The sequence below is a fragment of the Carassius carassius genome, chromosome 33 (assembly GCF_963082965.1).
Source record: "Carassius carassius chromosome 33, fCarCar2.1, whole genome shotgun sequence".
Taxonomy (NCBI): Eukaryota; Metazoa; Chordata; class Actinopteri; order Cypriniformes; family Cyprinidae; genus Carassius; species Carassius carassius.
In genome coordinates this window covers 8,653,159-8,679,931 of record NC_081787.1, presented here as the reverse complement: position 1 = coordinate 8,679,931, position 26,773 = coordinate 8,653,159, and the positions used below count along the sequence as shown (strand labels likewise).

Below are 26,773 nucleotides of genomic sequence, written 5' to 3'. Positions count from 1 at the left end.
AGTTATATAACGTTATATCAGGATACTGCAGTTCAGGAAAGCTATAAGTTCCTTTATTAATACACATGAAAAGCACCCCGGGGGCATTATAGGGATCTGTTATGTTTAATCTATTAAGTTTTGCTATGTACAGGTCTATATCTTTTTAATTAAAGTGCGCAGTGAACTCTGTTGCCTTAAAACTCATGCTGCCGTCATCCGTTCACGCTCGTCTCGTACGGCCTCTTTACTGCCAAAATGGCGGTGTAAACAGAATAGGTCACGTGGCGTCCGGAGCTCTATTGTTTACAGTTCTTTGTGAAGGTTATTCCTGTAATAGTACAGTAAGGGTAATCGGTGTTGTTTTATCAGACCTGCTGTTAGTTTTAACCTTGCTGTAGGTGTCTGTAGAGGTTTCATATACTGTATACAGGTCATTCTCAAAAAATTAGCATATTGTGATAAAGTTCATTATTTTCCATAATGTAATGATAAAAATTACACTTTCATATATTTGATTTATTGCACACCAACTGAAATATTTCAGGTTTTTTATTGTTTTAATACTGATGATTTTGGCATACAGCTCATGAAAACCCAAAATTCCTATCTCAAAAAATTAGCATATTTCATCCGACCAATAAAAGAAAAGTGTTTTTAATAAAAAAAAAAAGTCAACCTTCAAATAATTATGTTCAGTTATGCACTCAATACTTGGTCGGGAATCCTTTTGCAGAAATGACTGCTTCAATGCGGCGTGGCATGGAGGCAATCAGCCTGTGGCACTGCTGAGGTGTTATGGAGGCCCAGGATGCTTCGATAGCGGCCTTAAGCTCATCCAGAGTGTTGGGTTTTGCGTCTCTCAACTTTCTCTTCACAATATCCCACAGATTCTCTATGGGGTTCAGGTCAGGAGAGTTGGCAGGCCAATTGAGCACAGTAATACCATGGTCAGTAAACCATTTACCAGTGGTTTTGGCACTGTGAGCAGGTGCCAGGTCGTGCTGAAAAACAAAATCTTCAACTCCATAAAGCTTTTCAGCAGATGGAAGCATGAAGTGCTCCAAAATCTCCTGATAGCTAGCTGCATTGACCCTGCCCTTGATAAAACACAGTGGACCAACACCAGCAGCTGACATAGCACCCCAGACCATCACTGACTCTGGGTACTTGACACTGGACTTCAGGCATTTTGGCATTTGCTTCTCCCCAGTCTTCCTCCAGACTCTGGCACCTTGATTTCCGAATGACATGCAAAATTTGAGCAACAGTCCAGTGCTGCTTCTCTGTAGCCCAGGTCAGGCGCTTCTGCCGCAGTTTCTGGTTCAAAAGTGGCTTGACCAGGGGAATGCGGCACCTGTAGCCCAGTTCCTGCACACGCCTGTGCACGGTGGCTCTGGATGTTTCTACTCCAGACTCAGTCCACTGCTTCCGCAGGTCCCCCAAGGTCTGGAATCGGTCCTTCTCCACAATCTTCCTCAGGGTCCGGTCACCTCTTCTCGTTGTGCAGCGTTTTTTGCCACACTTTTTCCTTCCCACAGACTTCCCACTGAGGTGCCTTGATACAGCACTCTGGGAACAGCCTATTCGTTCAGAAATTTCTTTCTGTGTCTTACCCTCTTGCTTGAGGGTGTCAATGATGGCCTTCTGGAGAGCAGTCAGGTCGGCAGTCTTACCCATGATTGCGGTTTTGAGTAATGAACCAGGCTCAGAGTTTTTAAATGCCTCAGGAATCTTTTGCAGGTGTTTAGAGTTAATTAGTTGATTCAGATGATTAGGTTAATAGCTCGTTTAGAGAACCTTTTCATGAAATGCGAATTTTTTGAGATAGGAATTTTGGTTTTCATGAGCTGTATGCCAAAATCATCAGTATTAAAACAATAAAAGACCTGAAATATTTCAGTTGGTGTGCAATGAATCTAAAATATATGAAAGTTTAATTTTTATCATTACATTATGGAAAATAATGAACTTTATCACAATATGCTAATTTTTTGAGAAGGACCTGTAAAAGTCTGATAGCCATAATCATAATGTTTCTCTTTAGTGACAGTCACAGTGTAGTTGAGAAGGAGAAAAGCAGCATGTTTCAGATTGTTAAAAATACTAAACACATTTGTAAGGTCTAAGATGCTTTCCTGTTTCACTGACCTGCAAGTAGTACATAATGATCCCTATTGTTTATATTTAAGCCCTCTACAGCAAATAAAAGTATAAACTCATTGTTGATTAGGTCAGTGATGTCTAAAAAAAACATATAATTATTATAATTTCATCAAGTGACCAAATACATCATCTGGCTTTTGCAGGAAATGGCAGGAACAAGGTCCCGGAGGGCCAAACTAAAACCAAAGGATGAAGCTGCATATTTTTCATCCATGCTCAAAGATAAGGATGGATTTGAAATAAAATACATAAATTCATTTAAAGGTGAGTAACACAATTGTCTATGTTTTAAGTATTGTTTTAACTTCTACCCTGACTGATCTGCTCTTGGTTAGGTCGAGGAGTGTTCAGCTGTCGCCACTTTCAAAAGGGAGATTTCCTCATTGAATATCGAGGGGAAATCATATCTAAAAAAGAATATGAAAGAAGGCACAGAGTATACCATGCTGCACTTGAAGTTTTTTTATTTGAATTTCGTTGTGATGGAAAACAGTTGTGGTATGTATAAACTTTGCATTTCCTGATGCAGCAGTGGTAAACTAGAATTAACTTTTTATTATTATTATTATTATTCTGTGAAACTTTCCTATTGTATGATTCAGTCAATATTACACCGTGGAGATAGCACTATGTTCTTGCTGTTTCAGGGTTGATGCTGCCAGAGAAGATGCTTCTTTAGGGAGAATCGTCAATGATGATCATGTGAACCCCAACAGCAAAATGAAAACAATCAGAGTGGACGGAAAGCCCCATCTGTGCTTATTTGCAGTAAAGGACATAAGTCCTGGGGAAGAGATAACGTATAACTATGGAGATTCTGACTGGCCATGGAGAACAAAGGTATTAACAGATTGAAATAATCCTTTTACTTTAATTTAAAGACACAGTTTACAGTTACATGTGGAGAAGTGTTAGTATTTGATTTTGAACCCACACAGGTTTGTTCTGAGGTTGTACGAATTGATTTCTTTAAAATTTTCATAAAAAGTGTTTTATAACGTAGTATAGTTGACCTTTTGTCAATCTGATTACACAAATCTTTCATATTTCACAGGTTTGTTCTGAGATTGAACAACAGGTGCATGCTTTGGTCAGCTGTGCAGCAGGAGATGGGTCAAAGGAGGTAAGTGTGTGTTTCTAATGCTCAACAGGTAGTTAAATCTCCATCAACTTTGGTAAGATGATGCAAAATCCTTATAAACTATTGATTTCTTTAAAATTTCCATAAAAAGTGTTTTATAACGTAGTATAGTTGACCTTTTGTCAATCTGATTACACAAATCTTTCATATTTCACAGGTTTGTTCTGAGATTGAACAACAGGTGCATGCTTTGGTCAGCTGTGCAGCAGGAGATGGGTCAAAGGAGGTAAGTGTGTGTTTCTAATGCTCAACAGGTAGTTAAATCTCCATTAACTTTGGTAAGATGATGCAAAATCCTTATAAACTATTGATGTCTTTAAAATTTCCATAAAAAGTGTTTTATAACGTAGTATAGTTGACCTTTTGTCAATCTGATTACACAAATCTTTCATATTTCACAGGTTTGTTCTGAGATTGAACAACAGGTGCATGCTTTGGTCAGCTGTGCAGCAGGAGATGGGTCAAAGGAGGTAAGTGTGTGTTTCTAATGCTCAACAGGTAGTTAAATCTCCATTAACTTTGGTAAGATGATGCAAAATCCTTATAAACTATTGATTTCTTTAAAATTTCCATAAAAAGTGTTTTATAGCATAGTATAGTTGACCTTTTGTCAATCTGATTACACAAATCTTTCATATTTCACAGGTTTGTTCTGAGATTGAACAACAGGTGCATGCTTTGGTCAGCTGTGCAGCAAGAGATGGGTCAAAGGAGGTAAGTGTGTGTTTCTAATGCTCAACAGGTAGTTAAATCTCCATTAACTTTGGTAAGATGATGCAAAATCCTTATAAACTATTGATGTCTTTAAAATTTCCATAAAAAGTGTTTTATAACGTAGTATAGTTGACCTTTTGTCAATCTGATTACACAAATCTTTCATATTTCACAGGTTTGTTCTGAGACCGAACAACAGGTGCATGCTTTGGTCAGCTGTGCAGCAGGAGATGGGTCAAAGGAGGTAAGTGTGTGTTTCTAATGCTCAACAGGTAGTTAAATCTCCATTAACTTTGGTAAGATGATGCAAAATCCTTATAAACTATTGATTTCTTTAAAATTTCCATAAAAAGTGTTTTATAGCATAGTATAGTTGACCTTTTGTCAATCTGATTACACAAATCTTTCATATTTCACAGGTTTGTTCTGAGATTGAACAACAGGTGCATGCTTTGGTCAGCTGTGCAGCAAGAGATGGGTCAAAGGAGGTAAGTGTGTGTTTCTAATGCTCAACAGGTAGTTAAATCTCCATTAACTTTGGTAAGATGATGCAAAATCCTTATAAACTATTGATGTCTTTAAAATTTCCATAAAAAGTGTTTTATAACGTAGTATAGTTGACCTTTTGTCAATCTGATTACACAAATCTTTCATATTTCACAGGTTTGTTCTGAGACCGAACAACAGGTGCATGCTTTGGTCAGCTGTGCAGCAGGAGATGGGTCAAAGGAGGTAAGTGTGTGTTTCTAATGCTCAACAGGTAGTTAAATCTCCATTAACTTTGGTAAGATGATGCAAAATCCTTATAAACTATTGATTTCTTTAAAATTTCCATAAAAAGTGTTTTATAGCATAGTATAGTTGACCTTTTGTCAATCTGATTACACAAATCTTTCATATTTCACAGGTTTGTTCTGAGATTGAACAACAGGTGCATGCTTTGGTCAGCTGTGCAGCAGGAGATGGGTCAAAGGAGGTAAGTGTGTGTTTCTAATGCTCAACAGGTAGTTAAATCTCCATTAACTTTGGTAAGATGATGCAAAATCCTTATAAACTATTGATTTCTTTAAAATTTCCATAAAAAGTGTTTTATAGCATAGTATAGTTGACCTTTTGTCAATCTGATTACACAAATCTTTCATATTTCACAGGTTTGTTCTGAGATTGAACAACAGGTGCATGCTTTGGTCAGCTGTGCAGCAAGAGATGGGTCAAAGGAGGTAAGTGTGTGTTTCTAATGCTCAACAGGTAGTTAAATCTCCATCAACTTTGGTAAGATGATGTAGAATCATTACCTTAGCATTACAGACGATTAGGACTGTGTGCTGCAATGAATTCTCACATGCCCTGATTGTTTGATCTAAGAATTCACTTGTATTATGTCATTTTCACATTAGTTGTTTTGGATACTCAAAGCATCACCATGTACTGCCGTGTTATCCAAATTTAATGTTCAGTACTCAAACCTTTTCAGATCTCAACAACGTCTGATTCTCAGCTGACATGTCATGACAACACTCAACAGGTAATGTACTTTCCATTAAAAATGAGCATTTAATAAGCATTTATTTCTTAAATGTTCTTTAGTTGGCAACAACAGTGATTTTTAATTACAAACTTAAAGAATTAAAAAAGATAGTGATAGGCTGATGATACACAGGACAACATTTTGAGCAATCTTGCCAGGCAACTTTTTTTGAACAATGTTGCTTGGGCACTTTCCCAACTGAGAATGGGTAAAAAAAAATTTTTTCAGACTTTAAATCAGTCATGGAACCTGTGTCTCTTCTGGTTGCCCACTGATGCCAACATTAACCCAAGTTGCCCCGCAACGTTGCTCATAAAGTTGCCCCATGTATCATCAGTCATAGGAATTGTTTAATTTACAATGGTATATGGATGATGGTTCATTCTAAACTAGCATGTGTATCATATGTTGTATGTCCCCATACTTACTGCTTTTGTCATTTTGTGGGGGATGGGTAGAAGTTCAGGGTGTGTTTTGTCAAACTGCACCATGGTTTGTGTATCGTAAGTCCCCCATACTTACTGCTTTTGTCATGTTGTGGGGGATGGGTAGAAGTTCAGGGTGTGTTTTGTCAAACTGCACAATGGTTTGTGTGTCGTATGTCCCCCATACTTACTGCTTTTGTCATGTTGTGGGGGATGGGTATAAGTTCAGTGTGTGTTTTGTCAAACTGCACCATGGTTTGTGTATCGTAAGTCCCCCATACTTACTGCTTTTGTCATGTTGTGGGGGATGGGTAGAAGTTCAGGGTGTGTTTTGTCAAACTGCACAATGGTTTGTGTATCATATGTCCCCCATACTTACTGCTTTTGTCGTATGTCCCCATACTTACTGCTTTTGTCATGTTGTGGGGGATGGGTAGAAGTTCAGTGTGTGTTTTGTCAAACTGCACCATGGTTTGTGTATCGTATGTCCCCCATACTTACTGCTTTTGTCGTATGTCCCCATACTTACTGCTTTTGTCATGTTGTGGGGGATGGGTAGAAGTTCAGGGTGTGTTTTGTCAAACTGCACCATGGTTTGTGTATCGTATGTCCCCCATACTTACTGCTTTTGTCGTATGTCCCCATACTTACTGCTTTTGTCATGTTGTGGGGGATGGGTAGAAGTTCAGGGTGTGTTTTGTCAAACTGCACCATGGTTTGTGTATCGTATGTCCCCCATACTTACTGCTTTTGTCGTATGTCCCCATACTTACTGCTTTTGTCATGTTGTGGGGGATGGGTAGAAGTTCAGGGTGTGTTTTGTCAAACTGCACAATGGTTTGTGTATCGTATGTCCCCCATACTTACTGCTTTTGTCATGTTGTGGGGGATGGGTAGAAGTTCAGGGTGTGTTTTGTCAAACTGCACAATGGTTTGTGTATCATATGTCCCCCATACTTACTGCTTTTGTCGTATGTCCCCATACTTACTGCTTTTGTCATGTTGTGGGGGATGGGTAGTTGTCATGTTGTGGGGGATGGGTAGAAGTTCAGGGTGTGTTTTGTCAAACTGCACAATGGTTTGTGTATCGTATGTCCCCCATACTTACTGCTTTTGTCATGTTGTGGGGGATGGGTAGAAGTTCAGTGTGTGTTTTGTCAAACTGCACCATGGTTTGTGTATCGTACGTTCCCCCTACTTACTGCTTTTGTCGTATGTCCCCATACTTACTGCTTTTGTCATGTTGTGGGGGATGGGTAGAAGTTCAGGGTGTGTTTTGTCAAACTGCACCATGGTTTGTGTATCGTATGTCCCCCATACTTACTGCTTTTGTCGTATGTCCCCATACTTACTGCTTTTGTCATGTTGTGGGGGATGGGTAGAAGTTCAGTGTGTGTTTTGTCAAACTGCACAATGGTTTGTGTATCGTATGTCCCCCATACTTACTGCTTTTGTCGTATGTCCCCATACTTACTGCTTTTGTCATGTTGTGGGGGATGGGTAGAAGTTCAGTGTGTGTTTTGTCAAACTGCACCATGGTTTGTGTATCGTATGTCCCCCATACTTACTGCTTTTGTCGTATGTCCCCATACTTACTGCTTTTGTCATGTTGTGGGGGATGGGTAGAAGTTCAGGGTGTGTTTTGTCAAACTGCACCATGGTTTGTGTATCGTATGTCCCCCATACTTACTGCTTTTGTCATGTTGTGGGGGATGGGTAGAAGTTCAGGGTGTGTTTTGTCAAACTGCACCATGGTTTGTGAATCGTATGTCCCCCATACTTACTGCTTTTGTCGTATGTCCCCATACTTACTGCTTTTGTCATGTTGTGGGGGATGGGTAGAAGTTCAGGGTGTGTTTTGTCAAACTGCACCATGGTTTGTGTATCGTATGTCCCCCATACTTACTGCTTTTGTCATGTTGTGGGGGATGGGTAGAAGTTCAGTGTGTGTTTTGTCAAACTGCACCATGGTTTGTGTATCGTAAGTCCCCCATACTTACTGCTTTTGTCATGTTGTGGGGGATGGGTAGAAGTTCAGTGTGTGTTTTGTCAAACTGCACAATGGTTTGTGTATCGTAAGTCCCCCATACTTACTGCTTTTGTCATACTACAGTGCAGTACATTTGTGATATACATTTTGTTATTTGTGAAATTAAAATAACTTGTTCAAACCTTAGCCCTATGTCTTAAAGGTGCCATATAATGAAAAACCTTGAAATTTACCTTGGCATTGTTGAATAATATGGAAAGATAAAACTGTTTCTAAATCATTTTTGCCCTTACCTAAGCCACATACCTTCTGTATAGATATCAGAGACCAATTTAAATATTGTATTAATGCATTATATTGTGCCTTTAACACCTAACTATAGTAATACAGTATAATTTCCTCTAATCAATTATAACTTTTTTTTTTCAACAGAACTGTAAACATGTCATAATATCTACAGTACTATCAAGCTTGAATAAATGTGATTGCTGTAGTGGTCCTTATTCCGCTTTTAAGTGGGCTGGTGTGAGATGTAAGGGTAAGTATTTTGTTCAGACAATTTTAATACTTTTAAAAATGCTTTACCATTGAAACCCTAAAACTGTGTAATCTTGACGTTCTAAATGCATCTTTAAATTAGCTTGAAAAAGTTAACTTTTCATTCTTTCTTTCTGTCTTGCTCAGTCTGTCTGCCTGTGTAATTGTGTAATCGATTCATATTTATATTAGTCTTCTCCTTTCTCTGTTCTCTTCCATCTTATAGCCACACTTTCAAACACACTGATCATCTATCACTGCTTTATCTATCACTTTTTAAAGCATCTTTTCTTAAATCACCTTTTATTCAAATGAAACCAACCTTGTTTATTATATGCTCAATCTAGTTTGTTCCCGCTTCTGGCATAAAACTTGCTACGAGAAAAATGTGAAGCCCAAACCTGACCCCTCAACATCCGTAAGTATGATTTATTAAATAGTCAGATATGTTTTATTTTTCAGCAATTTTCTTCCTTAGAACTAAGCTTTCTGAGTATGTACAAAAGATATGTTTACTATTTCAGGATTCCGAATTAGAATTTTCCAGTGAGAACATGTCGGATGAGGACTATGTACCTAATTCTGTCTCAGAAGGTTCAGACGTAAGCATAGCGCCTCCAGAAAAACTCTTAAACATTAAAAATACTGAAGTGTTCTGCATCAAATCTACTGCAGAAATTCAAAATGGCAGACCATGCCAAGAAAGTGTCATAGGTTCACTCCCAAAAGTTCCAGTCTGCACAGCACAGCTTGAAATGCCTAGTAGGAAAGCCATACAAGTACAAATATCGAAAGTTCACAGCGATGGCAATACTGAAAGCACTGTTGAGGATATCACAGGCACAGGGGAAGATCCATCTTTACAATCTTCAAATATATCCTCTTCAGTAAGCAAGAAGAATTACTGCTACATTTGTGGAAAACCGCAGTCAAAATTTACACGCCACTTAAAAGTCCATGAGAATTCAAACGTCGATGTTGCTCGGGCTTTGGCTCTACCAAAACATTCCAAAGAGCGTCAAAAACTTCTGAACAAACTGCGGAACAAAGGAAACTATGAACACAATGCAGATGTTTTAGCGAATGGGACTGGATTGTTAAAACTCAGACGTAAGCCAAAGAAAAGATATGATTCAAAAGATTATGTGCACTGTATGTATTGCCATGCAATGTTTCTCCGAAGGGATCTCTGGAGACACGTTCGAAATTGTCTTTCCAAACCAGTGGAAGATCAGGCAGAGCCAGGAAGAACTAGGGTCTTGTCTTTGGCAACAATGTCTAATGCAGCCCTCTGCCAACAAATATCACAAGGTGTTTGGAAACTGCTAACTGTGATGAAAGACGATGACATCTCTGCTGCTGTGCGGAGTGACTTTTGCATTCTTCAGCTGGCCCAGTCATTTTACAATAAACATGGGCAAGATCCCACTAAATTTGACTATATTCGACAGAAGCTCCGGGAAGTTGGAAGACTTCTGCTGATTCTGAGAAAGGAATTTTCTGTACAGACTCTTGAAGATGCTGTGAGACCTGAAAATTTCAATGTGGTTATCCAGGCTGTCAAAAAGGTATCTGGGTTTGATGATGTAAAACACTCATTCCAGACTCCAAGCCTTGCCCTTAAGTTGGGCCACTCACTGAATAAGATATGTGACATTGTACATTGCCGAGCTCTAATGGCAGAAGATGGTGAGGGGATAAAGTCAACCCAAGCATTCAAAAAGCTGTATGATGCTAAATGGTCTGAACTCGTTTCCCACACAGCTTTGACCACCTTGAATGAGGGGCGCTTTAACAAGCCGTCTACCCTCCCTTTCACAGAGGATGTACAACTTCTTCACCAGCATCTTGAAAAGGTTGTTGATTTAGGTTCTGAGAACTTGAAACAGATGCCATCAGCACAAGTCTATGGCGACCTATGCAAAGCAACTCTTGCAAAAATAATTGTGTTCAACCGGCGACGTGGAGGAGAGGTTGCAAAAATGCAACTCAAAGGTTTTCTAGAGAGGGATACAGCTCCCCTACACAAAGATGTTGCTGTTGGGCTAACAAAGTTTGAACAAAAACTTTGTACACATTTTAGTCGGGTGGAACTTAGGGGTAAAAGAGGGCGAAAAGTGGCAGTTTTGCTGTCACCAGACATGGTTGATGCCTTAACCCTCCTCATAAGCAGAAGAAGGGAATGTGGAGTCCCTGAGGAAAACCAATTCCTGTTTGCTCGACCAAGCTGTTTGAGTTGTTATAGAGGACAAGACTGTCTGAGGATCTATGCACACGAGTGTGGTGCACAAAACCCGGAACTCCTCCGGTCGACCCAACTGCGCAAACATGTGGCAACTTTGTCGCAGGTGCTTAACCTGAAAAACCACGAGTTGGACCAAGTTGCGGACTTCTTGGGCCACGATATTCGTGTGCACAGAGAATATTATCGACTTCCGGAGGCTACAACCCAGCTGGCCAAGATTTCAAAGTTACTCCTCGCTATGGAGAAAGATTCTCTTTCAAATCTCCACGGCAAAACCCTAGAAGAAATTGAAATTGAAGGTAATGCTACTAAAGTTGTTACAAATGACATTTTGAAGTTAACTAAGTATATTCATATCCTAAAGATAATCCCTAACGTAGATCTTAATGTAATGTTCACCAGATATTAGAGTTATCACTATGTCTTCTATTTTTACTCTAACATTAGCAATGTTAAGCTTACTTGATACTCAATTTTTTTTTTTAGACAAGTTAGACTTTTCTGATTCGGAACATAGTGAAGACAGTGATGCTGAGGAGGCGCATCCACAGACACAAACAGAAACAGGTAAAAGCACATAAACATACAAACATCAAATCAGTAAAGTCAGTGTAAGAAGTGCACCATATGATGCACCAAAACATTATACAGTAGTTCAGAGATGTCACAGAAGCATAATTCATATAGACCAAGCGCCGCTGCTGTTTGTTATAGCATTTTATTTTTCTATTCACAGATACTGATCCTGCCTTAGGAGGCCCATCTAAAGGTATGACAATACTAAAACTTTTTTAACTTCAAACCCACATGTGTATATATACTTTTGAAACCAAAATGACTGTTAGAAATGTTTAAAATGCAGTTTAGGTTGCTTTTGATTGCTTAAATTATAACATTGTGTAAATGATGCAAGTTTTTGGGGAGCACTTTACAGTAGGGGTACATGAATTACCATGAATTAATGCATAAATTAATGAAGAATTATGAATTACTTCATCCATTAATATCTCAATTATCAGGAACTAGCATGAGTTCAAAATCTTTTATTCATGACCTCATAGATGAAAAACACCTTAAGACATTCACTAAGATGAGTACATCATCATGATTAATAGGTTATTATGCATCTTGATGTTTTCTTTTTCACAGAAAACAAGATTTTTAATATCCATTATGGATAAAGCTATGCTTTTGGTACATGTACTAAAACATTTGTTTTCTCAAATAAGATTACTTGAATTATTATAATAATATATACAAAAATCTGCATTGCCTCATGCATGCATACAGGTTAGAACAGTATATCAGTAACAGTAATTAATGTGAGAACTAATGTTTTTCATTAATTATGATGAGTTATCAAGCACGTATACAGTATGTCTTCTTCATAGCAGCCTGCATGTAAATGGACAGACCCCCAACACTGGCCAATCACAGCACAGAGTATGTGAATTCTGTTGACATCCAAATACAGTAGTCATCATTAACTAAGCATTAATTTCTTATGACCTCATCGTGTGTGAACCCTCAAGTAAAGTGGTAACTTGGTCTTCTGGAAATACTGATAAACAGTGTGTTATTAAAGCGATAGTTCACCCAGAAATGAAAATGTGAGGTTCAACTGCTAATCCCTAGGAGTCAGTTATGTAGATGACTTTGTTTCTTCAGTAGAACTCAAAGATTTTTAACTCAAACCGCTGCAGTCTTTCAGTCATATCCCTGATAGCGCACGTACATCTAGAAGATGTCTATTTGACGTCTGCATTTACATCTGCAAGATGTATTATTTAGGTTATTTGCTCATCTGCAATACGTCTATTGGATGTCTCTTTTTAGATGTCACATAGACGTCTGTTAGATGTCTTTAAGATGTTTATAATTTAGAATGTATGTAAAACTGACATCTGAAAGAAAGTTTTTAGACAGCGGATGTTTCCAGATCAAGAGATCTTTAACAGACATCTTGCAGACTTGCGTGTGTCATCTGGGATATAATGGCAGTCAATGGGTCCCAAACATGCACAGACTAAACCAAATACATGCTCTGGCATAGTAGTATTCTATCTTGTGTATAGGTCACTTATTTGTTTATACAGTGCAGAGTGATTGTGGTCACTACAGCTAATCAGAATGGTAATTACTTGTGCTTATCCTGATTGTTGCAACCGAATTTTGTTTAACCGTTGTATTCACAATCTCTGCACTGTGTAAACAATGAGTGACATATACAGTCTGTATTTGGATGTAAGACTACTGTATTTGGATTTACATTTACATTTACATTTAGTAATTTGAAAGGAAAAGTAGAGAGGTAGGTCTGTAGTTCTCTACAAGTGATGTGTTAAGTGTTGATTTTTTCAGCAGTTGAGTTACCAGAGCCTGCTTGAATGCAGTAGGAAAAGTGCCAGTATGGAGGGATGAGTTGATGATGTGTGTGAGAGCTGGTAGAAGTGTGTGAGATATGGCTTGTAGAAGGTGTGAGGGGATGGGGTCAAGAGGGCAGGTGGTAGGATGACTGGAGAGGAGAAGTGTAGATACTTTTTCCTCGGTTAGCGGAGAGAAGGAGGAGAGAGGGTGATTGGCTGTGAAAGGGGTCGGTCTGTGCTCCTGTGTGTGAGGAGCTGAGAACTGACTGCTGATAGTTGTTGTCTTGTTGGTGAAGAAGTTCGCAAAATCGTCAGCAGTTAAAGAGGAGGTGGGTGGTGGTGGTGGAGGAGGACAGAATAGAGAGTTGAATGTCTTGAAAAGTGATCGTGTGTTGGAGGAGCTGTTGATCTTGTTGTGGAAGTAGGAAGATTTTGCAGCATGAACATCAACGGAAAAGGAAGAGAGGAGAGATTGATACATACTCAGGTCAGATGTGTCTTTTGATTTGCGCCATTTCCTCTCCATTGCCCTGAGTTCGGTCCGGTGTTCACGAAGAACCTCAGACAACCAGGGGTTAGAGGGAGTAGCGTGTGCTGGCCTGGAGGAAAGAGGGCAGATATTGTCTAGAGAAGAGGTTAGAGTGGAGCATAAGGTGTCCGTTGCGGTATTCACATCCAGAGATGAGAATTGTGGGGGTGAGGGAAGAGAAAATGACACGGCAGATGAAAGATGGGCGAGAGAAAGTGAGCGCAGGTTTCGCCTGAAAGTGACTGGTGGTGGGGTTGGTGGTGCAGGGGCAGAGAGTTGTAGACTGAAAGTGATGAGGAAATGATCTGAAACATGGAGAGGTCTCACCAAGATGTTGTCTGTGATGCAGTTGCGTGTGTAAACCAGATCCAGTTGGTTGCCTGATTTGTGAGTGCCTGTGGTGATGAATTGTTTGAGATGTCAACAAATTTTGCACACTGTGCTGTGATTGGCCAGTGTTGCGCTCTGCTTGATACCTCATCTTTAATGAAAAACATGAGTTCTGACATTAATTGATATACTCTTCTAGCCTGTATGCATGCATGAGGTAATATTTATTATTTTTCTATATTCCTTTTAATAATTCAAGTAGTCTTACATGCACAAAATGTTTTTTTGTATTTTGAATCATGTGCCATGACTATAGGTTTATCTACAATGTATAGTAAATACCTTGTTTTTTGTGAACAATGAAAACATCATGATCATGCATAATAAACATAAATCATGATGATGTACTTGTCTTAATGTCTTAGGCTATGTTCACACTTAGTGTCTTTTTTGACAAGAAAAAGTTGACAATGCCGTTTTTTTAGCAAAAAAGAAAACGCTGGCAGCGTTCGGTTCTTTTGTTGCTATAACAACAGCTGCAACAGTAGCCTAGTGCTGTGTGATGCAAAAAATGTCGAGAAAGAGAAAGTTGGCTCTTGCGTTGGCTTTTGAAGTTACCGGGGAGGAGAATGTCGGTTCACAAAGACGTTTGTGGGTGCACGACATTATACGGGAAAGGAAACGCGAAAGGAAAAAGACGCCGGCGGTGGCGTCTAAAAAAGCGCTCAGGACTTTTTTGAAAAAACGGTTTACTCCATAGGGTTATAATGTAGAACAGACGCTGGTAGTTCGAAAAAAGACGCTAAGTGTGAACATTAAGGTGTTAAGGTGTTAAGGTGTTTTTCATCCATGAAGTCATGAATGAAAGACTTTGAGCTTGTGTTAGTTCCTGATAATTCATGAGATTCACACTTGCCATAAAGTGTTACCATGTTTTGAATATGTATTTATTTATTTATTTTTAAAGCTCATTGCATGAAGGACAAATATCACAGCAGGAGGGAGGAGCATGAACAACCTGGTAAAAGCACACAATCATATAAAGAAAGAACACTGTACTAGGGAATTCTCTAGATCAATCATTTTAGCTGGTTTTATAGTAAAGGAGGATTTTTTGCTAGAGATTTACAGTTTCCACTTAAATGTGTAGAATAATTTATGAAATGTTTGAGTATGTTCCATCAGAACCTTTATTCTGAGCCATTCTATTCATACCACAGGAATGAAGAAAGCTAGGCGGCCTGTTGTGAACCCTACAGGCACCTCAGATGGTATGAGCATCTACCTCACTCAGCCAGCATATCCATTAAGGTTTGATTCAATTCATGCAGACCAAGCAATACTACTGTTTGTTATAGTGTTTTATTTGTCTATTCACAGATATTGAGACTTCCTTTGGAGGCTCATCTCAAGGTATGATGAGAATACTACTAGTATAATGAGAACTACTTATCTATATTGGCCTGTCATGATAACTTTTTGTTGGTCGATATATTGCCCCTTAAAATAATTGTGATAAGTGATATTATTGTCATTTTAAGACCATTTTATGCCAGTGAATGTAAAATAATAATATAACAGCATAATAATGCAAGAAGGCCACACACTTTCAATTAATAAACAAACATTTAATTCATAAATGATTTAGATCATGAAAATTAAGTGTCCAAATATTAGATACCTTAAAAAACTTGAATAATAGTAAAAAAAATTAATAATAATAGTAAATCCACATTTTCTTACAAATAGAAAAAAGACAAATGGACGAAGAACTGTTATGGAGATTTTTCCATCTACAGATTTTTCCTTTTTTTATGTTTTATGTTATGTTTTATGTTATTGTGTTTTTTATGTAAATATAAATGGTGATGTATTGCATTGGCAAAAATTGAGATCATGTACATTTATTGTGCGATAAGTCGATATATTGATTATCGTGACAGGGTGGGATGCAGCGATTATAGATTTTGGCTGTACGATTATAGTCTGAGGAATAATCACGGTTTCACAGTTATCACAGTAATTATTATTCATTAATTCATTTCAAAACACTATTAGTTAAAACAAATAATAGTCCATTTCCAGTCCTGTAATAATTTTACACTGAAAATATATAACAGAATAATGAATAAATAAATAAAAATAAGAATAAAAAATAATAGTATTTGTCTATATAAAATCTTAGCTAAATATTAGCTAAGTATTTCCCTATTAAAGAGGACAAATGTAGTTAAATGCACTTTAAGTTGTGATCAACTATATTACAAAATTGTTTGGTATTTTCATTTTTTTTGGACCAGAGTAGAAACATTGAAAATAAAAAAGCTCTAACTGGCTTTTGACTTAACAATATAGCCTCCTTTTGAAAATGAATAATGCAGTACAGTGAAAATAAATAAAAAGAAACACATCTCTGGTATTGATATTAGCAAGCTATACATATCCTTTTGGAACAAAACAAGGAGTCAAAAGCTGCAGGACCCACATACAACATGGCCCTCAAATTGCACACTTATCTTCAGTCCTTTCTGTTCATATTATAGTGCAGAAATGTAAGCATGTTCACATTCTCAGTGCTCAGTCTTGACCTCTGAACTTTAAGCTAGCGCACAGTTGGAAAAACTTTTAGTTGCAGCAGTTTTATTCCGTGCAGAAGAAACGCTGTGTTGAGAAGCCTTAACGATTAATTAACCGTGACGAATTAAAGCACGGTTAATAGTGAAATCAGTTTATCGTTGCATCCCTAGTGACAGGCCTAAATCTATATTAGGAAATAAGCAACCATGTAGTCAGGTCTTTAATTTTATTCTTTTATTTACAATTTGATATTTGATGTATGAGGAATGTAACATTGGGCCAACAGTTAAAACCAATTTTACTCTTACGGATTAGTGACCTATACAACAAGACTTGACTAAAGACAAGGGTTGGTAAGAGTGTGGCTGGTTGGGAGAAGAGGGAGAGGAGCTCTGGCCATCATAGTGTTCAACCCAGGGTTCAGGAACCTGTTTTCCTCTTTTGTAGGGAATCATGAAAATTCTGCTGAAAAAAATCTGGATGATGCTAAAAGGAAGCAGAAACAAGCCTGGTCTCCAACTGAAATTGCAGCAGTACAGAGGCATTTCCGCGACCACATAGCAAGGGGTAAACTCGCCACTAAAATTGAATGCCAGCAGTGCAAGAATGCTGAGCATCCAGCTTTGGCTACTCGCACGCTCCAAAACATTAGGGATTTTGTCAGGAATCGCGGCTTAACCCTAAAAAAGAAACAGTCTCATTAGGTGTTTTTGTTTTTTACTTTTTGTTTATATGTAAGCAGAATATTCTTCTGCTGTTAAAGTTTGTTCATGGATTCAGTATGCTTTCAGCAATGTTTAGTTTAGCTGTTATGCTTAGGAACAGTTAAAATATTTAAGTTGTTCTCTTTACACTTACAGTAAGAGCGTTTGTTTTTTCATTACACACAGTACACACAGGATGTTTCTTGATACACAAAATGATCTTGTGATGTAAAATATTAAGGGCAACTACAGTAATTTTGCTGTAAACAAGAACAAAATAAACTTTGCTCTTTGTTCACAGAATGTGCATACTGTTATGTCTGCACCGCTTGTTTGAATGTTGTTTCTTCGCTTAAATATGATCACCCACTCTCGGTTTTTCTGCAAACAACCGGCTAGATTTACATTATGTGTATAGATAGATAGATAGATAGACAGACAGACAGACAGACAGACAGACAATCCCTTATGTCACTCCCAAATAGTACATCCTTGAATACACACTATAAAAGGTAAGGTAGCATATTTACAGCACTATACAAAAATATTTTACACACTTGCAAAATGCGTGCACCATGTTCTGAGTCTGATCATTGGTCCTCAAATATCAGGTATGTCCCTTTAATACACAGTATTTACTATTGTGTATGTGTTAAACCATTAGTCCTCATATATCAGGTATGTCCCTTTAATACACAGTCTTTACTATTGTGTATGTGTTAAGCCATTAGTCCTCATATATCAGGTATGTCCCTTTAATACACAGTCTTTACTATTGTGTATGTGTTAAGCCATTAGTCCTCATATATCAGGTATGTCCCTTTAATACACAGTCTTTACTATTGTGTATGTGTTAAACCATTAGTCCTCATATATCAGGTATGTCCCTTTAATACACAGTCTTTACTATTGTGTATGTGTTAAGCCATTAGTCCTCATATATCAGGTATGTCCCTTTAATACACAGTCTTTACTATTGTGTATGTGTTAAGCCATTAGTCCTCATATATCAGGTATGTCCCTTTAATACACAGTCTTTACTATTGTGTATGTGTTAAACCATTAGTCCTCATATATCAGGTATGTCCCTTTAATACACAGTCTTTACTATTGTGTATGTGTTAAACCATTAGTCCTCATATATCAGGTATGTCCCTTTAATACACAGTCTTTACTATTGTGTATGTGTTAAGCCATTAGTCCTCATATATCAGGTATGTCCCTTTAATACACAGTCTTTACTATTGTGTATGTGTTAAGCCATTAGTCCTCATATATCAGGTATGTCCCTTTAATACACAGTCTTTACTATTGTGTATGTGTTAAACCATTAGTCCTCATATATCAGGTATGTCCCTTTAATACACAGTCTTTACTATTGTGTATGTGTTAAACCATTAGTCCTCATATATCAGGTATGTCCCTTTAATACACAGTCTTTACTATTGTGTATGTGTTAAGCCATTAGTCCTCATATATCAGGTATGTCCCTTTAATACACAGTCTTTACTATTGTGTATGTGTTAAGCCATTAGTCCTCATATATCAGGTATGTCCCTTTAATACACAGTCTTTACTATTGTGTATGTGTTAAGCCATTAGTCCTCATATATCAGGTATGTCCCTTTAATACACTCAAATGACACTTTTGTGTGTTGTATATCTAGTGTCCTCAGAAATCACTTTAGTCCTTATAATAACGTTTTGTGTCATAGGTGGGGCTTGTGTATCAAATTATAAATTGTCCTCATAATTGTGTATATTTTCAGGTTGTTACATTATAGATTGTGTTTTGTGTAAACAAACTTTAAAGTGAAATCTGTGTTGTATGGGTCAAAATAGATTTTTTGATCTTCACCACATCTCTGTACAGCAAGTGGAAAGGGGTGTCCCCCTAATACACCAACACACCTGTTTGGGCTGCAGTGTCCTGGTAATTCACAAAAACCAGTATGTGTGTGTGTGTGTGTGTGTGTGTGTGTGTGTTTGTGTGTGTGTGTGTGTGTGTGTGTGTCACCATCAAATCAAACCATGTCTGGGTAACCATTGTGGAATCCCTGTTGCATAGCAACACATCTCCAACACATTCCAGACAAGTGTTACTTCTGTTTTGCAGCCAGCCTTATTCATGTCTCTCCTCGGTATCACTCTTTCCTTTCACCTTGAGCCTGATGAAATGTTAAGCACCTTAACAATAACAACAAGAATTAACCTTGGTTCACCACAAAGTTCATTATGTTAATCATATATATTGAATGGCATTATTTTCTCACAAGTGTGGCAAATGAACTTGTTGTGAATAATAGTGGGCTATTTATCTCATTCTTCCTAATTCTAACCAACCCCAACTTTTGTTACTCAACAGTGTTCATCAATCACTTTCATCTCAAAGAACATTTTATTCCCCATAACAAAATTTTTAATATTTTGAATAATATACATACAGTTTTGTGTCGAATTGCATTCTTTTTTGTTCAAAGGAACTTGAAAGAAAGGTTGTTTTCAACAATTTTTTCCTAGTTCAGCACAAACCTTGACATTTTTGTTTCTATTGGGTCCATTGATTTTTTTTTTTTTTTACTTTTAGTTCTGTCAATATGAAGCAGTGGAGTAGGTAGCAGACAAGGTTTGAGCTTGTGTGAATGAGTAGCCTTCTGGAGATGGATACATACACACACATCACGTCCAAGTTATTGACCTGGAATGCTAGAATGTTTCATTCTTTTATTTTATTTCCACTTGAGGCTCTCAACATTATTGAAGTAGTGAGAGTTATATTTAGTTTTTATGTGAACGTACAGTAGTAAAATAGTTTTTCTTTGTTCCTTCGGGTTGGATATTCCTGTCAGTGGCGTTTATGTAGGACAGAGAAATATCCTTTCATTAAAGATCTCTATGGATAGCCTACATGAAAAGAAAAATAATTTGATTAACCTTTTTTTTTAAAGGAGGGGGAAACAATATAGAGGAGTGTGTAAGGTCAAGATTTGCACAGCTGCACACTCCTCCCCAAATGCAAGGTTTCTAATGGTCTGAAGGATTCTATGGGTAAAGTGCTCAACATCAGTAGGCTGTAGCTCTTGCTGAGAGCAAGGATTTGGGTTACAGGGTCACGCTTGTTCAAATGGCAAGAGAACCATTTATTTTATCTAGGGGCACAGCCTCTTCAAAAGATGCTAAAAGTGCAGCACAAACAAATTGGCCAAATTAAAATGGCAAGCCATGCAGAAAATCCCTTAATGTCCAAAAAGGTGAGCCCACAGCTGCCTGAAAGTGTAGAAGTGGGCTATAACAAGCTGTGGAGATTGTGAGAAAAGAATACAATTTCATTTGAACTATTGGATATGTGTTCAATGAACTTCACCGCAGGTGTAAGACTATGTTGATTCACATGGTTCATCACAAATTATTAGCAATTGAAACTAATGAATACGCTATTTTGTCTTATTAAATGACCAGACGTGTGAATGTAGGCCAACTAAACCTTGATTTCAACTTAATTTTATTATGACAAAGAAATGTAGCGTATAGCCTATTTAACATGCACATTTAATACTCCAAGCCAAGGTTACCGTGTTATAACCACAATAGATGACCAAAAATCCATGATGGCAATTTCTATTACTTTTGTGTAGTATTAGACGAAGGTTTATTTTCTAAGATGAAGGGTACTAGTGCCATCTTGTGTAATATCTAATTACTCTACCATATCAATAATTGTGGTTTAAGGATCTTAAAGAATGTTTTATTAAATACCTCAAGTTTAAGTAGAGCATACCTTCACCTTTTGTTATTAAAAATGTTATAAAGCGTTATTGTTTTCATTGCTTTTAATGATTTCTAAGCGGAACCCATGCAAACCTCTAACTTGTGCTCGGAAACACGGAACAGTTTTTGTGTGACATCAAAATGGCTGCGCACTAGTAGTAAGTGGTCAAATCGTTTTAATAATTTACGAAGGATCATGCTGTCTCCGTTTGTACAGAAAAAACAACAACTATAATTTGTCACCAAAATTAAAGGTATTTTGTACCGCTGTCAAATGGCTTTGTTCAGTGATGTTTGCCGTGGTGTTCGCACGCTGTTGGATCAATGTCAGAGATCTGCGGCCGCAGCGGCGTGGATTCACTGTCAATCATGTAAGTAACATAACTAGAGCCTTCAACTAGAGGTCTGCGCGGGACTGTTTTTTTAAGTCCCGCTCCCGCTGGGGTTATATCCCGCACCCACCCGTTCCCGCTATATATACACTATTTGTTCACCCGCTGTCTGCTTAGAATAATTTTCTTCCCGACCCGACCATCCCGCTTAATATAGATCTCCCAGAATTTCACATGTACATTTTCACAGAGAAAATAAAAATGTAGTCTGCACAAACATTTTTTTTATTATTATTTTATTCGCCTTGTCAATATACAAAATTTAACATTTTGCTGCAGACAGTAGGGGAAAAAATGTTGCAGCGAAAAAAAAATTAAGTGTAGGCTATTATTTTTATTCGTATTATCAAAATTCGTAACATTTTGCTGTCAACACAGGAAAAGTGTTAGAGAAAGAAAGAACATATGACGTCATTAAGCAAAATATGTAGGCCTTAACCTTCTCATCCCTGAGAAGAATGTGCTGACATACGTCTCTCCAACAAAATATATAAATTCAACAATATCTAAAAAAAAAAATTAACAACTCAAAATTGTAGGCAAAATATGTAGGCCTTCCATCGCGAACAATTTAAGAAAAGAATATGCCGACATCGATTTCAACGTCTCCCCTACAAACGAAATAAATTCAACAATAACTAATTATAAATTAACATCTCAAAATTGTAGGCAATATGAAATGAACTAAAGCCGTACTTACTTGGAAAAATCAGCTTTTTCCAGACTATTTTAAATATCCATGCAAGAAAACAATGTCATTGACTGATGACGGTTTCAATACCGAACGTCTTTCTTCCAAAATCCGACCGCAAAGGCTGAATGCTCTCTCGGAAGGTGCACTCGTGGCCAGGATGCAGAGGACATATCTCGCAAGGTTGCTCAGAGCAGGAAACTGGGACTGATGTGAATCCCACCACTGCAAAACTTTTTGTTGACTTGATAATTCAAGTCTCATGGTCATGTACTCCTGAATCTGAATATCTAGTGATTTCGATCCAACTGATTCTTCATTGTTGTTGGATGTGGAAGTATCTCACTGACATTAAACTTTCCAATTTTTGCTGCTGTGTCGACCAAATGTTGGGCCAGCTGATTAAAACCTTTTCCGGACACAGTATCATACGGTCGAATGTCTTGGCAAACAAAGTCAACACATTTTTCTGTGGTCTCTTTTTTAAACTGCTCTGGCACCGGCCTAGACTTTGTAAATGCCAGTTTAGTTTGACCCTTTGTGATGATGCATGAGTGCCGCCTTAATCCCGAGGTTCCAGTCTTGTGACTGCTGAACGGGAACACTTTTAGGCATTTATCACATTGCGCAAAGGGTATTTTTTTCCCATCTGCGTCTATGATGCATGAAAAAGACTCCCATACATTAGACTTGCCTGACGTGGGTTTCTTAGCAGTAAACTGACCATTGTCCAGTCCAAGTTGAACGTCCTTCAAGGACAGCGCATCCACACTTTGCTCCACACTTTGTTCTGCCATTTTCTTCTTTTGAGGTGCGTTTATCACATACAGTCTGCCATGAGGAGTCGGACCGTTATGCACATGCTGCGCGCGCGCACAGATCCAGCAAATACAATCAATGCATGACAGAAAGAACCGTTACTGGTCCGTGCGTGCAGCGCGTGCATAACGGTCCTGAGTACAGGGCAGACTGTAGCCTATACCGGGTGGTCGATAAGATTAAGATTAGGTAAAGCGAAGATATGCTGTTCTGAAAGAATGTCGGCGTCGGGAACGTGATATTGAATGACCGACCGCTCCCGTTCAAATTACACCAGAGTTACCGACCGCTGCCGTTTTTTAGTCGGATATTTAATCCCGCGGCGCAAAATATCTGGTCGGGTCCCGCGGGACAGCCGCGGGAATGCAGACCTCTACCTTCAACTATATCTATTTACTCTCTGCTGCATGGGTGTGTTTAATTAATACGGGCGACAGAAAGATTATAGTTGTTGATTAGTAGACATACAATCTGCTTTCTAAAAATGTTTTTTTCCCTCCCAGAAAACTGACCATTTTGTACCTAAAATAAAATAAGAAACGAGGACGGCTGATTTAATGTGTAAAACTAAAGACAGATGGGGATTTCGATTCATCTCAGTGAATCGAATCTCGAGTCTGTGTTCACCAAAAAGATTCATTAAGCGATACTGAACTGAGACTGTTTCAGCAGTTTACTTTTATTATAATTTGACATGATATAACTTCCTTTTTAGTTTCAGTGGTCATTTTGATAATTTCCTTGATTGACATAGAAATGATTAACAATGTAATATAGATTATAATTTTTTTTCATTATAATTAATCATTTTACTTATTTTGCATTGAAAAGTTCTTTCAAATTTTTTTTTCTCCACAAATTTGAGCAAATACAACAGCATTGCATGTTTAAAACCTCTAGAACACAATGTGTATATAATGCGTCTCTTCCCACCAGCTTGGAAATATAGTCAGACAGCACCTGAGCCGGAACCAGTGATTAGTGATAATGAAGCCATCGATAAAACATTTGTTAACCGAAACCCAAGAAACCTGGAACAGATGGCCCTGGCAGTGAAGGACCGAGGCTGGGCTACAGTGTGGCCCTCCAGACAATATTATCACAGGTTGTTTTTTTGGTATGCATTGTGAGGACTGGAACTAGATGTGAATAATAAAACATCTACAAACAACATCTTAAAAGCCTTTTTCCAGATACAAACACAAATGTACACTGTACATGAATATTGAACTGATGCTATTTTGTTCTTCACCGCTCCTTCCTCAGGTTGGTGTTCAGGCGCACACAGCATCACATCACAGCTGAGGTGTTCTCCGGTGACTCTGTAGATCCTGTGCTGTCCTGCTCCACAAAGGAGTGGGCATTGAAGCGTGAGCTGGGCTCCACGCGGTCTGTAGCAGCTTGTCGTGCCATAGGTGAGGTGCTTGCTCAGCGGTGTCAGGACGCAGGGATCACAAGGATTGTTTATCGAGAGGTACCGTGGAAGTTTCGCTCGGGGTCGGTGAGTTCTCTTTTCTTTTCATTCTTTAAGGACTACACATTAATGGCCGGTTAATCATGTAAATTTATAGATTAATTTGTGTATATTTTTTCCCCAACTGCAGAATCAGACATTCTGGACAGCAATGAAAGAGGGCGGCATCATGCTTAGTGAACAAAGACGAAAATTCATTTAAGTTGCAGCATCACTTTTTTATCATCATTATTATTGTTATGAAGTGTGGCTTTTGTCTGTAAATATAAATATTCTCACATTCAAACCGTGTATTCATTGAGTTGGTTACATAGGTGTCCTCAACACGTTATACCTGTTTGATTATTGGGTTATAAATCTTCGGGTTGACAGTGAATTGATTCAGTGGTTTTCAGTTTGTTTCTAAAGTGTTGTTTGTAATTATATAAGGTTCTTAAAATGCTCTTACTGATGCATTTCAGACAAAAACAATGACAAAAAACGTCAGGCACTGCAAATAATACTAATGTGCACACATTTTTTCAGAAGTATTCTTTAAATTGGTCAAAAGTAAATATATTAGTAATGGGACAGAAAAAAAAAAAGTTTTTTTATTCATCAATTAATCCTATGGTTTCCACACAAAAAATAAGCACCAGGGCTGTTTTCACAATTAATAAACGTTTCTTGAGAACCAAAGTAGCATATTAGAAAGGATCATGTGACAGACGACTGGAGTAATGGTTGCTGAAAATGCAGCGTTGCATCACATGGAACCAATTGTTTTTAAATTCTTTAAAACAGAGAAGTTATTTTTAGTTGTAATAATACTTCACAACAAGTTTTTACTTTTTTCTATCAAATAAATGCAGCCTTAATGAGCTGCAGAGACTCAAAAATATTTGAGCAGTATGTTATTAATGGGTTTATTAAAATACATATTTTCAAATTTGTATACTACAAGTTATTTGTCATATTTCAGGATAGATACAGTTGTATCGGGCTGAGTTTTAGTCCACCAACCCGTAATTATTGCTTAGCTACAATTTATGACCTGTTTATCTGGCCATATAACTACAAGTATGGCTCTATAAAGCTTAGTTGCTATAATTAGAATTTTAGTAAAGACATTTCCAGTAATATATGTAAAGCACTAGTATATGAATGTGAACTTTCTACACACTTTAGCATTATTAAGAATAGGAATATCTTACAACGTGAAACAATCATGAATTACAATCATTGAGACAGTTTCAGTTTCCTTTAGACATTTCTCAAGCCACCTTTATAAATTCATTTTATTTTTTTTATAGCACAGACAACAATGTATATCAACTTAAAAAGATATATGTTCAGATCCGTCATAAATAGAAAAAGCATCACCCTGTCTTGATATTTAACGATACCAACAATGGAAAATCTAGTTACATCAGAATAAAATGTTATAAACCATTTTTGAAGTCGATAAGGCATGGCACATTATACATAAGGTGAGGAAAATCAGCATTTTGAAGGCTGTAGGTCATTATCTATCGCTAATACACATAATTTAAAACATTCTCATGTGGAAAAGAACTACAAAACCAGCGGCGCCTCAATACTAGGAACATTCGACAACATAACTTTGGTTTCACAACATTGGCACTTTGTGCAATGACAGTATACACATTTCAACATGTTTTACAGCAGATTGTATACAGGACTCATGCTTCACAAAAAGGCTTACATACAGTACAAACAGCATGCATACAGACTTGATATATCATGCAAAGACACAAATCAACCACCCCTGTAGCTAAAGACACATGTAATATGTAGGAATTAGCTGTGTTAGTTTTAACTGCACAAATATTAAAACCAACGAATGTAGTTATTTTGGTCCACCTCTATCAACTAAAGGCACTGAACCATGCAGAATGATTGAAACCGCAGAGAAGGTTAAATAACTGGCACATTTTTTTTTTTTTTTTTAAGAAAAGATACTCTTCTCAGGTTTTGTTTCCTGCATACTATAAAGGTAAAAAACAAATATTAAACAATGCCTGCTTAATTTAAAAAGACATGAAAATAGCTCCAAGTGTTAAAAACCTATGATATAGCATGAGTAGCTACATCACTGTCTAGAAACTGCACTACCGTTCAAAAGTTTGGAGTCACCAAGGCTGCATTTATCTGATTAAAAAAAAAAAAATACACAGTTAAACAGTAATATTGTGAGTAATATTATTGCATATTATAACAGGTTTTTTATTTATAAATTAAAAAGTAATTTACATCTGTAATGCCAAAGGTAAATTTTCAACAGCCCATTGAACCCGTCTTTTATCTCACATGATCCTTTAGAAATTGTAATATGCGGATTTGGTGCTCAAAAACATTTCTTATTATCATCAATGTTGAAAACAGTTGTGCTAACATT

The 26,773-nt window shown here is 37.5% G+C and overlaps 1 protein-coding gene and 1 long non-coding RNA gene across 2 annotated transcripts in view; both read left to right on the top strand.

The window, feature by feature from the left end:
- Positions 1-26,773, top strand: part of LOC132114224 (uncharacterized) — a 534,277-nt gene that overhangs the window by 189,487 nt on the left and 318,017 nt on the right. The gene's annotated exons all lie outside the window — the stretch shown is intronic.
- LOC132113687 (large ribosomal subunit protein uL18m-like) lies at positions 21,116-24,661 on the top strand. The gene is made up of 4 exons (XM_059521598.1): positions 21,116-21,370; positions 23,838-24,006; positions 24,168-24,402; positions 24,506-24,661. The coding sequence occupies exons 1-4, from the start codon at positions 21,274-21,276 to the stop codon at positions 24,575-24,577; spliced, it is 573 nt and encodes a 190-aa protein (XP_059377581.1). The 5' UTR covers positions 21,116-21,273; the 3' UTR covers positions 24,578-24,661.